Genomic DNA, 14,213 nt, shown 5'->3' with positions numbered 1-14,213 from the left:
AAGTTTACACACAGATACACAAACACATACACATACACAGGCCTGAGGAGAGGGGAGTATAGCCGGTACATTGTTCCAGGGCCCATGTAGCTCAAAGGGGGACCATGAAGGGGGAATTTTTAAATTTTTTTTACAAAATCAAATTTTTAAAAAGAAAAACAATCTTGACTATACACTTCAAACTCTTTGTGCATATAGCAAAACCGCCTTGCAGCCTTTATTAATCCAAAACTCAGTGAACCGTAATTTATGTCATTGATTGAATTTTAATTTCCTTTACTTATTTATTTCGGCTTGCAAAGTTTGGTTTCATGTCGTTTATGAACAGGTTTCATCTTTCATTTCAGTTGATGAACGGCGATGAAATGTCATCTCCAAAATCTGGATGCTCCAAAAAAACAAAAACAAAAAAACAAAAAACCGCTGCACGTTGCAAATGTACAATGATGACATTCTTGATTGATGTGTCCAGGTGTAGGTGAGGGGTGGGAGGGCAGACTAGTCTTGTTCCAGCACTTAATCATCCTCTTGAGACGCAAACACACTCACACACACACACACATACACTCACTCGCTCACTCTTTTTTCCTTGCCCGACGGCCGAATCGTCCAAACTCCCTTTTCCCTTTGATCTCCCGCCGCGAGATACACCTTGGACCACCCGCAGCCCGGTTACCTAGACGACGTTGTCAGCAACCTTCCATCCGAACGCCGCGGAGGTTCTGAACCCCGCCCTCTTCGGCCCGCCGGAGCCAATGGCGAGGCCCCTCGCCGACTGCTGGGGTGACGTCATAGACGGTGAGGTTTTCCCCCCTCCCTCCTCCTTGTCTTCTTCCTCCAACACTCCCCCTCCTCCCCTCCTGCTGTCTGTCCCCGTTCGGCGGCGGCGGCGGCGGAGCAGCAGCAGCAGCAATAATAGCCGGCGGAGGCGGAGGCAGCGAGACAACCCGCGGGGCGGTGAAGGCGACCCGGCCCGGCCGGCGCAGCATGGCTAAGAACCACCGCACACCGGCGCGCAGCTCGGAGCCGGTCATTGAGGTCAAAAGCAAGGTGAGCCAGAGCTGGGAGCTTGCAAAAGATCGGGGATCGGCGGGCGGAGAAGCCCTCCGAGGAGGCTGCGGCAATCCCCTCTCCCTCCCTCCCTCCCGGCCCCAGAGCCGCCGGGCCCAGGCACACAGCGGCGGAATGTTGGATCGGCCGCGCAGCAGGTGCACCGGGAAGCAGCCTCCTCCTCTTCCTCCCCCTCCTCTTCTTCCCAAGCGGGCGTTGGGTCTCTCGCCCGGCTCGACCCGGCGATCTCTTGCCTGGGGAGGGGGTGGGGGAGCGCGACGCATCTCGGTTATTGTGGATGCGGCGCTGCGCCGGGCGCTTAAGCCCCGGCCTAACGGGTTGGCGGTGGCCGGGTTGATTGTTTCACCGTACCCGCCTCTCCCCGCCAGTCTTTCGGCGGTGCCTCGAGTCGGCGGCCAGATGGGGATTATTATTATTTGCTCCGATCTGGAGGGATTTCCGCGCTGCTGCTGCTGCTGCTGGACAGCCTGAACGGGAGAGAGAGAAAACACACACAACACAACATGCAACACACACAACACGCACACACACACCACACACATACAGGCTGCTGTGGCCAGGTTATGCAATAGTGCGGGGTTTTGAAATGGGGAGGGGGTGTCGGCTGAGCTGATGGCTCTGTGTGGCAAATCGCCCCCCCCCCCCAATGATGGGGAAGGCAGTATCCCTAATCCCGGGATGCTGCTGGTTTTGCTTCTTCTGGGACCCTTCATCTAAGGGTGTGTGTGTGTGTGTGTCTGTCTTAACCTTTGTTGTGGATACCACAACACATGATAACATCACAAGGCATGAAAAACAGGGGGAGCATTTATTTGCCTTAGAATAGGGTTGGGTTGGAAAGGGGTATTCCCACCTTGGACCAAGGCGGCGGCATAGGAGGGATCAGGTATCCCTGCTCTACCATTTCTGGCCTTTGGAGCTTCGCCCACTCCACTTAAACAGCTCAACCCTGCAAGTTTGTGCAAAAATGTATCCTGGTCAGGAAAAACTAAGCTTCCACGGGGATTCTGCAAGGGCCATAAGGGTGGGAAATGGTCCTAAGTCACTTTTTTCGATGCCATTGTAAATTAGAACAGTCACTAAACAAACTATTGTAAGTTAAAGACTACCTGTATATGGATATGGTTATCTATATGGGTCGGCGGTTCGAATCCCTGGCGCTGCATAACGGAGTGAGCTCCCGTTACTTGTCCCATCTTCTGCCAACCTAGCAGATCAGAAACAGGTAAAAATGCAAGTAGAAAAATAGGAACCACCTTTGGTGGGAAGGGAACAGCGTTTCGTGCACCTTGAACTGAGAGACTGGGGTGGGTGGTTTGATATGTGGTACCAAGCAACTGTGGTTTGTTCAAATGCAGCAGCATTAAACAAATCACGGTGTAGCTTAGTATAGCTTGGTATTTGAATGCAACCTGTTTAATGTATGCTGCTTCTAGGGATTATTATTGATTGTTGTAGTGATTAGAAGTAGCACTGAATAAGGAACCTAGTTTTGTATGGTATTAGCCTGGAGGAGCTGAGACTGCATGAAAATCTTGTGTTCTCTCGGTGATTGTAATAATGGACCATATGTTGCTCTTTGTTCATATCTGTCTTTGGGGAGCATAAAATTTAACTTCTTGCAACAGGGCAAGCAAATCTTTTTTTTTTTAAAGTCTTCTGCTGTTTCTATCCTCTGGAGAACTCAACAAAGTTCTCCAGATGGAAAAAAAACCCCACAATCTTCATAATGAAAGAGACACAAATGTAACCATAAGTAGTATAATAAAAACATTTCATAATTAGGACAAGTAGCAAGGACTGAATGTGATTGCTTTCGAGAAGATAATGTGTTAGAGCCGGTGTATCCAACATAAAACTTGCCCAGGTAGTTACTGTAAGGGGCTTCTCAGAACCTAGGGAAGAGCCTACTGATTTGTAAAATATTAAAGGTATATGGAGAATATGCTTTTGGGAAAGGAGATGCCATCTCACCGGGAAATCAACAAGTGGTTAGCAAGAGGACCAAGAAAATCCCTAGCAAAACTTAGAAACGAAATGACTGTGAATGCATATGTATCCATTTGCCAAGACTTCTTTTAGGTAAAAGTAAAGGTTCCCCTTGCACATATGTGCTAGTCATTCCCGACTCTAGGGGGCGCTGCTCATCTCCGTTTCAAAGCCGAAGAGCCAGCGCTATCCGAAGACGTCTTCGTGGTCATGTGGCTGACATGACTAAACGCCAAAGGCGCACGGAACGCTGTTACCTTCTCACCAAAGGTGGTCCCTATTTTTCTACTTGCATTTTTACGTGCTTTTGAACTGCTAGGTTGGCAGAAGCTGGGACAACTAACGGGAGTTCACTCGGTTATGTGGCACTAGGGTTTTGAACCACCAAACTGCTGACCTTCTGATCGACAAACTCAGCATCTTAGTCACTGAGCCACTTAGCCACTGAGCCCTTAAAGACTTCTTTTACCTAATAGTTTTTCTCCTTTCAATATGCAGGTAATCCTCAACTTACAACCCCAATTGAGCCTAACGTTTCTGTTGTGAGACATTTGTTAAGTGGTTTTGCCCTGTTTTACAGTATTTCTTGGCACAGTCGTTAAGTGAATCACTGCAGTTGTTAAGTTAGCAACTGGAATCCGGCTAACCCATTGATTTTGCTTGTCAGAAGGTCACAAAAGGGGAACACATGATCCAGGGACATTGCAACGGTCATAAATAGGAACCAGTTGCCAAGCATCTGAATTTTTATCGCAAGGCCATGGGGATGTTGCAAAAGGTTGTAACGGTCATAAGTCACCTTTTTCAGTGGTGGTGTAAGGTTGAATGGCCACTAAATGAGCTGTTGTAAATCAAAGCCTACCTGTATCTAATTTTAGCTGCTGAGCAGCTGCTAAAGCTTGACAGGTGCCTTCCAGGTATGTTGGAAGTATGACTTTCCAAATTACGAGCAGTTGGCTGCCGATTGTCTCCGAACACAATCCTAACGTATCCTGAGGGCATTAGTTAGAAAAGCTTTTGTCGAGGAAAAAGTTTTTTCTTTTCCATTTCGGTGATTCTGTTGATTGCCAGGCTCAACTCAGGCTGGGAAGATCAGAAATTCAAGGCATGAATTCGCAGTTAGCCGAGATTAAAATCAAAGGTCTCGAGAGCAGGGAATGAGCTAATTCTAATAACGTGCTCGGCCACTGTGTCCATTTTTCCATTTAAGCAGTAAATATTGAAAGAGAAGATGCTGTGTTGTACATATTTGCTGCCTGAGTACAAAGTCATGTATCAACTCAAAACTGACTACATGGCTGTTTAGGTAGTCCTCAACTTACGACCACAATTGAGCCCCAAATTTCCGTTGCTAAGCAAGATGTTTATTAAGTTCTTAAATTCGTAAGGTGGTGGTTAAGTGAAACTACCTTCCCTGTTGCCTTTGCTTGCCAAAAGGTCACAAAGAGTGACACTGCAACCGTCATAACTATGAGTCAGTTGCCAAGCAGCTGAATTTTGATCTGGTGACCAGGGGGAGGCTGCAACGGGTGTTAATTATCACTTTTTTCAGTACCATTGTTACTTCGGTCACTAAACAAACTGTTGTAAGTCGAGGACTACCTGTATAGTATTTAGCAGACGGTCCAAACTATCAAAACAATCCTGAATATCACTAGCACTTAGACTTATATACCGCTTCACAGTGCTTTACAGCCCTCTCTAAGCGGTTTACAGAGTCAGCCTATTGCCCTCAACAATCTGGGTCCTTGTTTACCGACCTCGGAAGGATGGCAGGCTGAATCTACCTTTTTGGATCCTCTGCCTTTCAGAAGCAATTAAGGACTGTAATTTTCCAGGTGAACTCTTAAGACCGCTATAAAGTGTTTTGTTTATATCACACCAAGCCCTGGTCTGTGCTCCTTGTAGTTTGACAAACTTGAATGGATTGTCTTCACACCCGGCTTACCCCTTCCCCTAAGCCAAAACCAAACAAGCCCATTATGGCTTGTTGTGATATGTCAGCGCAGATGGTGCTTTATTGTGTGTTTTCTCCAAACAGTGTAAAAGTCAGTTTTCATTTGAGGTGTGTGTGTGTGTGTGATGAATTAAAAGAGATCTCAACTTTCTTTTTTTCCTACATAAGATATTTTATTTATACGTTTTCCTTTGGTATACATACAAACTCAATATTCACACTGACAGTGTGTTGTCTGGGTACAATTGATTTTGAATAATGATAACAAAAATTTTAATGGTGCTTTTTATAACAATCACCATCAAAACAAATTCATCATAACATTTGCTTACCCTTAATTATCCCCCTTACATTATTTAATTAAACATTCTTTTCAATTTTAAGTTTCTAACTTCTCCTTCGAATTTTCTAGCCACTGATCAAATGTCTCCGGTATTAAAAAGTATTCCTCCTTATCTTTAAGTTTCATTGTTAATCTATCTGTCTCGGCACATTCTAATATTTTCTTTATTATACACTTTCCTCTGCACGAATAGCTTCATTTTTTCCAACGTTGTGCAAATGCAATCCTTGCTGCTGTTAAAACATGTAAAATTAAGTACGTATTTCCTTTGTTGTAATGTTCTGCTAAGATACCCAATGAAAAATAATTCTGGTTTTAAGTATTTATTGTTTTATTATTTCTCCTAGCCATTTTCATATTTTTATCCAATATTTTTTTGCCTTTGGGGTTAGGGTTAAGTTTTCCTCTTCCAAAGGCAAAGAGATCTCAACTTCATTTGCTGCTTTGGAAAGTTTAACCCCAAGGCCGGGGTTTTTTTTTTGGCTGCCTTGGTTGAGCGGCTTTTATTGGTGTGGCTATTATTTTGTGTCTTGAGACTGTTTCGTCTTCCTGGCAGTTCGAAGCTGAGTTTCGCCGTTTTGCCATGAAGAGGTCCAGCGTGGGTGGTTTCCAGGAATTCTACCATCTGATCCAGAGGGTGCACCAGATCCCTTGTTCGGAGGTTCTCCTGGGGTACACGGACATCCATGGAGATTTGCTTCCCATCAACAATGATGACAACTATCACAAGGCTCTGTCTTCAGCCAATCCTCTTCTCCGGATCATCATCCAGAAGAGAGGTAGGACAAACCTTGAGGATTAACCCCCTTGCTTATGTTTTCTATTTCCAATGTGGAATAAGGTAATGGTGACAGAGCAGCCGGCTGAGCAACGGGAACTTAGCAGAGGCTGCTGGCATGTCTCTCTGCAGTTAAGTTTTGATCTCATTGGTTGGTTGTCATCCAGAAGCGGCAGTGAAGTTTATGAGACAGTTAATGTGATTTATTTGGAATCAAGGCCCATACCAGAGATGGCTACGGCCAACCACTGGCCAGGAACCAGCTCATGTCTTCGTATCTCTCTTCTTTCATTCTTCCTGTCTGCTCAGAGCCCCAGAGAGAATGGAAACATTCACGGTTTCTAGCACCTTGTGTGCGCAATGGCACACACTGAGCTGAGAGATGATAGGGAGAACAATACTCACTTCCAATGGGAGACCCATGGAGCACATCTTGTCTAAGGCTCCTGCAAAACCTGGAGTGGATGTCACTTGGGCCACTTCCTGGAGTGGGAAAAGGCTTCTGTTGTTCAACCCAGGCTCCCAGGCTAAAAATAAGCCGCTGTACCCAAAACACAGGATGATATTTATAACTTGGGACCTGAGTCTGCCAAGGTGCTCCATTTAGGCATGGCCATCTCCCTTTTCTTCCTTCTCTCTCTCTCCCTCCCTCCCTCCCTCCCTCCCTCTGTTCTCTGGGTCTCAGTCTCTCTATCTCTCTGTCTGTTTTTCTCTCTGTCTGTCTGTCTCTCTCTTTCTGTCTCTCTGTCTCTGTCTCTCTCTGTGTGTGTGTCTCTGTCTCTCTCTGTCTCGCTGTCTGACTGTCTCTCTCTCTCTCTCGGTCTCTCTCTGTCTGTCTCTCTCTGTCTGTCTGTCTCTCTCTGTCTCTTTCTCTTTCTCTCTCTCTCTTGTTTTGGGAGATTCAAAAATTGCACATGACAGGCTCTGCTGAGATGTTTCTCACCCTCATTCCCTGGTCAAGCAGGCTTGGAACAGTACATTGCCCTGCAGGGAGCAAGAATTTCCTCCAGGAAACTAGGCAGGGAAAATCATAAATGGAAACAGTACTGGTGCTGTGGCCCACCAGCGGAGCTGGCAGCAGATTCGGATAGTGAAGAGGTTGGGGAAGAACATGGACCAGTCCTGGAGTCCAGGGAAGGCTCTGATGAGGGCTCTGTGTCAGAGGCAGAGAGAGGGCCAGAGCCATATGCCAGTTATCAGCTGCCTTCAGAGTCAGTGGGGCAGAAGAACAGCTGGATCCTGTTCCCAGTGTGTGCATGCACAGAGTTGCTAGACAAAGGGGACAGCTAAAGAACAGAGGTCGACTTGAGAGTAAGGCCACAGGTGGACGATGAATGGCCCCTCCCAGAGGAAATAAAAGAGGAACAAAAGGGGAGTGGAGTTTGCAGGAGACAATTAGTTCACTTAATTGGTTCATGACTCTCTGAGATTCCATGCCAAGTTTTGCAGATATCGGCCTGGCAACTCTCCAAGCCAGATAAGGTCTGTGGCTGTAAATCCTCCCTGTCAATGAGCAGAATTCAAAGTAAATTAATAAAAGGGTTTTTTATTGGGACGAGGAGTTTGCTTCATGCTCTTGGGAAGCCTCGGTCAGAACAACTGGTACTTTATTCTTCTCCCCTTTTTCAGGATGAAAGAGGGGGGAAACAATGCCCTGAGAGCATTAAAATCTTTGTAATCGCAGCTATCTCCTTTGGGGACATGAATTTGCGAGACTGCATGGTGTGGTCCTTGATGCTCTCTAAGCTTGGTTGTTTTCTTGCAGACTTTTCATTACCAAAGTAGGCAACATCATCAGTGCTAGGCTGCAATTGCGTTGCTTCTGTTTGCGAAACGAGGCACCCACCAGGGAATCATGTATATGAATTCCAGGTATCCATTTGCTTATCCCTGCCATTCCCATTCTTACATTTCAATGTAGGCCCAGATGGTGAAAGGCCATTTGCTCTCCAGCTAAGGCAGCAACCTGTTCAGACTTGGCAAATCTGTTTCCTCCCCAACAACACGCAATTTGTCACAAGTACTCCCCTTGGTCTCAGGTTGATGAACCTGTCCTCCTACTTAACACTTGGAGAGAAAAAAAGAATTGTAAACAGCAGGAGAGTCAAAATGAGGCCTAGAAAACTTGCTAACCTTCCATCTGTTGGGCACAGCATAATCTGCAGTCCCTTACCATTAATCTTTCTGGTTGGGATGAGATGCATGGCACCTCGGAGCAGTGGTGGGTGGCAGCCGGTACGCTCCGGTACTGGCGAATCGGTGCCTTCCTGGAGCACCAGATACCGTTCCAGTATGGTGCTCCGAAGGGACCACTGCCCTGCCCGAGCTCCTTATCTGTATTTGAGCTCTTTGGCACTTGTGCGCACGGAGCACACAGCACCTGTGCGACGCTCCACTGAGCAGCTGGAGCATCACGGAGGCTCGCGGAGGCGTCGCAAGAGGTAAGGACGCATGCAAGTGATGCGCACGTGTGTGTGCACATTCATCTGGTGGATCCGGAACTCACCACTGCCTCGAAGGCATCTCTTGCCTATTCTTAATATGGGAATCGCTGGATTTCTGATTCAGTTTTGCACAGTGATAACGAACGTGTGGAATTCATTGTCCTGCAATGTGGGGATGGCCACATTGGATAGGAGATTGGATCATTTCACCCAGGCCAGATCCAATGAGCACATTTTGAAGACTCAAGGTTACGGCGTAATTCCAACTCCTGGAAGGATGGGGATGCAGCAGTGGTGGGTTTCAAATTTTTTTAGAACTTCTTCTGTAGGTGTGGCCTGCTTTGTGGGAGTGGCTTGTTGGCCATGTGACTGGGTGGGAGTGGCTTGCTGGCCATGTGACCAGGTGGGAGTGGCTTGCCAGCCATGTGACTGGGTGGGCGTGGCCAACTTGTAAAATGTGGTGAAACTCACTTAACAACACGTTATTATACCTTAAATAAGGATATAACTTAGGACAGTGAAATTGAGGTAGAGTCTTTGCCAATAGGATTGTTACGAAAGATATTGATACCGATATGGAAAAGCTGTTACAAGTATAAACTTGCGTTTTGTCTTTTAAATGTTGGAAAATACAATAAATACGATTAAAAAGAAAGAAATATTCCAATCTTATCACACTATGCTGCTTCTATTGGCTACCTGTTATTTCTCTGTGGGGCATTTAGCTCTTTCTAGCTTCTGTTTTGGTCTCAAAACCAGTTTGGCTGTAGGTGAGGCTGGCCGAGCGAAAGAACCATTCAATTTATATATGGCACTAAGTCATAAAGATGGATAGACTGCTCTCTGTTCCTTGTCTCCAGAGTTCTTCATGGATCAGCAGGACGGCCTTCTCCATTCTGACATCCTTCGTATGCATTTGATTACTCCTCCCAAAAACTAACCAGCACTGCGAAGGTTGGGTGAAGGCCATTGTAGTTCATCTATTCACCGAGGCGTGGAAAATGTGAAGTGACAGGTCCCTGAGGCTTCTGCCTGGGAAACAGCTCCCATGTCCTTCCTTATAAGGAATTCTTTTACACGGAGCCTCCAGGCCCTGCCAGCTCCTTTCCATTCTGGCATCCCTCTCTTTGGATGGCATATGGTATAAAAACTGGCAGAAGTGTGAGAGTTGTTTATGTTTTCCTTTTGCACCTTCCCATTGCTTTTGACTCGGGGGCTCAGTGGTTGAGAGGCTGAGCTTGTCGATCAGAAAGGTCGGCAGTTCGGCGGTTCGAATCCCTAGCGCCGCGTAACGGAGTGAGCTCCCGTTACTTGTCCCAGCTTCTGCCAACCTAGCAGTTCGAAAGCATGTAAAAAAGGCAAGTAGAAAAACAGGAACCACCTTTGGTGGGAAGGCAACAGCATTCCGTGCGCCTTCGGCGTTTAGTCATGCCGGCCATATGACCACGGAGATGTCTGAGGACAGCTCTGGCTCTTCAGCTTTGAAATGGAGATGAGCACCGCCTCCTAGAGTCCGGAACGACTAGCACATATGTGCGAGGGGAACCTTTGCCTTATTGCTTTTGAGGGGAGCAAGGCTTCAAAGATATGTACTTGGTCTTGTTGTTAACCTTTTTGGCAAATTATATTTGGGTTAGTTACAAAACTAACTCCCTCTTCTCCTTCCCCAGCCCTTAACAAAATAACAGAGTTGGAAGGGGCCTTGGAGGTCTTCTAGTCTAACCCCCATGCTCAGGCAGGAAGTCCTATAGCATTTCAGACAAATGGTTGTCCAATCTCTTCTTAAAAACTTCCAGTGTTGGAGCATTCACAACTTCTGGAGGCAAGTTGTTCCACTGATTAATTGTTCTGTCAGGAAATTTCTCCTTAGTTCTAGGTTGCTTCTCTCTTTGATTAGTTTCCATCCATGGCTTCTTGTCCTGCCTTCAGGTGCTTTGGAGAATAGCTTGACTCCTTCCTCTTTGTGGCAGGCTGTTAGATATTGGAAGACTGCTATCACGTCACCCTTAGTTCTTCTTTTCATTAAAGTGACATCCCCAATTCCAGCAACTGTTCTTTATATGTTTTAGCCTCCAGTCCCCTAATAATCTTCGTTGCTTTTCTCCGCACTCTTTCTAGAGTCTCAACGTATTTTCTACATTGTGGAGGCGACCAAAATTGGATGCATTTTTCCAAGTGTGGTTTTACCTTTGTGCACTCAATGTTTTTTTTTAATTTACCATTGGAACATGTCAATTCTAAATAATAATTTCAATGAATGTGTGCATTAGTGTCTTTTACTCTGCTTAAATGCTAATACGTAGATTATTTTAGATCAGCAAACATGTAACTAAGTCATCCCATGGCGTTATGGCACAAAACACTCCTCCCTTCACACACACATCCCTGTTCAATATGGAAGAATTGGCAGCCTAAACATGTGTATTTTGGGGGCTTCGGCGCAGGTTATTTCGAATGAATTCTTGCAGGATTCAAACACTTTGGTTGCCTTCTTTGTCTGTGGCACTGGCTGTGGCGATGGTTAAGTGCTGTGTCCCTTTGTGTTCTGTAGCCAAGATCCACAGAATAATGCCTGCAGGGCATAACTCAAAGTGTGATTGAAACTGAATTATTCATACTCCTTTGTAATCCTCCCAGGCTGTGCTCTGTAATCCTAGAAGCAAATGCCACTCAGAAGTAGGGTGAGAAGAAGGAAGCGGCCCTTCTGGACAGGATAAAAATATTGGATTTATCCTCTAGTGCTTCTCAACCTGGGCAGTTTTAAGACTTCAACTCCCAGAATTCCTCAGGTTGGCCATGGTATTGTCAGTATTCCAGAGTGTAACTATCATAGCAGCCCATGATCAAAACTCAGTTTTTCTTAATCAGGCAGTTTTCCACAAAGAGAATAACTCATAGTCTAGCATTCCATTATGTAACGTAGATAAGAGGCTTATCCTTGGGTGATTAAGCCATGTGGCCTGGTGCTGATGTCCCTTTGCTTAGAGAAACTCAGAAATGACACATCTGGCTGATGTTTCTCCTTGCCAGCCAGGCACCACCTTGGCCTTCAGAGACTGTACATCCCACAACGCAAAATCGTTTTTTGCATCCCTAAACATCCAGCACTTTCAAAGTATCCAACGTTGGGAGAAAGACAGAGCTGTGAAAAGGTAGATTGCTTGGGGAGCCAAAGGCACAAGTACAGAGTCAAACCCCCGAGAGAATAGAATAGAATAGAATAACAGAGTTGGAAGGGACCTTGGAGGGACCTTCTAGTTCAGGGGTGTCCAAACTTGGGAACTTTAAGACTTGTGGACTTCAACTCCCAGAATTCCCCAGCCAGGCTGGCTGGGGAATTCTGGGAGTTGAAGTCCACAAGTCTTAAAGTTCCCAAGTTTGGACACTCCTGTTCTAGTCCAACCCCCTGCTTAGGCAGCAAACCCTACGCCACTTCAGACAAAGGGTTATCCAATCTCTTGGTAAATGATTGCAAAAGAATGCATCAGGAGATGGAACACCAGAATTTATCGCTGGAGAAGAGAACTTCCCCTTGTGACACCTTCTTGTTTTCTTATTCCTTGCAGCAGAAGCCAATGCCAGTGTCTTCGCCTCCAACTCCCTTCAGCGGAAGAAAAAGGGACTGCTGAGGCCGACGCACCAACGGGCCAAGCCCCACCTGTTGATCGGCATGCCCCAGGACTTCCGCCAGATCTCCTCCATCATCGACGTGGACATCTTGCCCGAGACCCACCGGCGGGTGCGGCTCCATAAACACGGCTCCAACAAGCCCCTGGGCTTTTATATCCGGGATGGGGTCAGTGTGCGAGTGGCTCATCACGGGGTGGAGAAGGTGCCCGGCATCTTCATCTCCCGCTTGGTCAAGGGAGGTTTGGCCGAGAGCACCGGACTGCTGGCCGTCAACGACGAGATCCTCGAAGTCAACGGCATCGATGTGGCGGGCAAGTCGCTGGACCAGGTCACCGACATGATGGTGGCCAACAGCCACAATCTCATCATCACCGTCAAGCCGGCCAATCAACGTAACAATGTCATCCGCAGCAGCAAGGCTTCCGGGAGTTCTGGCATGTCCACGGACAGCACGCCCAGCCAGCAGACGCCTAGCCCGGCTTCCCAGTACCTGAGCAACTGTAGCACAGCCGAGGGGGAAAGCGATGAGGAGGGAGACCTGGTCATTGAGAGTGACTTGCCTGCCAGCTGCCCCAACGGGGGTCTTCTTGACAGCCTCCAGCACAGCCTCTCGCTCTATAGCTCCCAAGGCTCCCTGCCTTCCCTGAACAGTCACAGTGGCAGCGGGAGCCCCATGCGGGGCAGCCGAGCGGGCAGCCTCCAGGAGGATGGCACCATCATCACCCTATAGCCTTCGGTGCCATGGTCTCTCCTTCCCGTTCTTACTTGAAAAACATTGTCTCTGCGGTCAGCGTAGAAGAGCCACAGCATCCTTGAGGCCAAATCTAAAGATTGGAACCAAGGTTCGCCCTCGTTGACTGGGACTTGCACACCCCCTTCATGCTCCAATGGTGCTTCTTGCAACCAAGTTGACAGTGGCCGTTGGAAGGGGAGGGACCGGTCCACCAACCCTTGGCTGCCCCCGAGGCTCTCTCCTTTCCGTGTCCAGGGAGCTAAAGGGATGGGCCTCCTCTTACTTTCCCCCTTTCGGCCTATACCTGTATTCCAGGTAGGGGGGGCTGGCCTCATTCATCCCCCAAGCTCTGCCTCCAGCAACTTCTCATGAAGTGTTTGATTTTAGGTGTTTTTATGATGACATGTGTCACAGTTAATATATTGCAACAGACTATTAAACCATGGCTTTTTTTTTAAAGTAGTGCTCCTTCACATTGTTTTATTTTATTTTTTATTATTTTGAAAGAAACCTGCAGGAGGATTAGGAGACGACAGCGGAAGGAAACCATTCAGAGAGAGAGAGAGAGAGAGAGAGAGACAGACAGACAGACAGACCGAGAGAGAGAGAGACCGAGAGAGAGACAGACAGACAGAGACACAGAGAACAGGGACGGGGGGAGAGAGGTAGGGAGGAAGAGAGAGAGAGAGAGAGAGAGAGAGAGAAGGAAGAAAAGGGAGATGGCCATGCCTAAATGAAGCATCTTGGCATACCCAGATCCCAAGTTATAAATATCATCCTGTGTTTTGGGTACAGTGGCTTATTTTTTTGGTCTACCTGTCTGAGAGGTGGGCATCTGTGGCCATTTGAAGTGGCTGCTTGGCAAATTTCAGCCGAGGGGATTTCCCCCCCCCCCCGGTCACGCCCCTTCCTCAGTCTCTATGGCAGGCAGATTACGGGGAAAAGCACCGCTCATTAGCCAATAACACTCCCAGGGCTTTTAGAAAGGGAGCAAAGAAATCTGCCAGGCTGTTTTCACTGTTTTTGGGGCATTTTCAGGTTATTTTCCAGGCCGTTTTTGGTCCAAAAAAGCCTGAAAATGCTCAAAAACCAGCCCAAAAATGCCCCCAAAACAGGCATGCGCGCATCAGTCACCTGTTCTTCAGATTTCTGGTGGTCTGGCATGCGCAAAGACCAGCTAGCCCGTGCGCATTCACATGCAGGAAATCCAAAGACCAGCTGGCCGGCGTGCATGCGCATCAGCAAACTGGTCTTCAGGTTCCCAGCAT

The 14,213-nt window shown here is 47.2% G+C and overlaps 1 protein-coding gene across 2 annotated transcripts; it reads left to right on the top strand.

The window, feature by feature from the left end:
* Nucleotides 1-849: 849 nt before the first annotated feature.
* PARD6A (par-6 family cell polarity regulator alpha) lies at nt 850-13,385 on the top strand. Of its 2 annotated transcripts, none has more exons than XM_081963574.1 (3): nt 850-1,050; nt 5,917-6,139; nt 12,152-13,385. In XM_081963574.1, the coding sequence occupies exons 1-3, from the start codon at nt 988-990 to the stop codon at nt 12,940-12,942; spliced, it is 1,077 nt and encodes a 358-aa protein (XP_081819700.1). In that variant the 5' UTR covers nt 850-987; the 3' UTR covers nt 12,943-13,385. The 2 variants fall into 2 exon arrangements, with proteins under 2 accessions (XP_081819700.1, XP_081819699.1); XM_081963573.1 differs by having other exon boundaries at nt 12,149-13,385.
* Nucleotides 13,386-14,213: the final 828 nt, after the last annotated feature.

The sequence above is a fragment of the Natrix helvetica genome (genome assembly GCF_964273705.1).
Source record: "Natrix helvetica genome assembly, chromosome: 10".
In the NCBI taxonomy this organism is placed as follows: Eukaryota; Metazoa; Chordata; class Lepidosauria; order Squamata; family Natricidae; genus Natrix; species Natrix helvetica.
Note: the sequence above shows the minus strand (reverse complement) of the source record. Positions and strands in the feature narration are given on the sequence as shown.

Excerpts from the sequence above, each read along its gene's own strand:
- PARD6A (XM_081963573.1), top strand. The coding sequence starts at position 988 with ATGGCTAAGAACCACCGCACACCGGCGCGCAGCTCGGAGCCGGTCATT. Across the intron at positions 1,051-5,916 it reads TCATTGAGGTCAAAAGCAAG|TTCGAAGCTGAGTTTCGCCG; the intron begins GTGAGCCAGAGC and ends TCTTCCTGGCAG. Across the intron at positions 6,140-12,148 it reads GATCATCATCCAGAAGAGAG|CAGAAGCCAATGCCAGTGTC; the intron begins GTAGGACAAACC and ends TATTCCTTGCAG.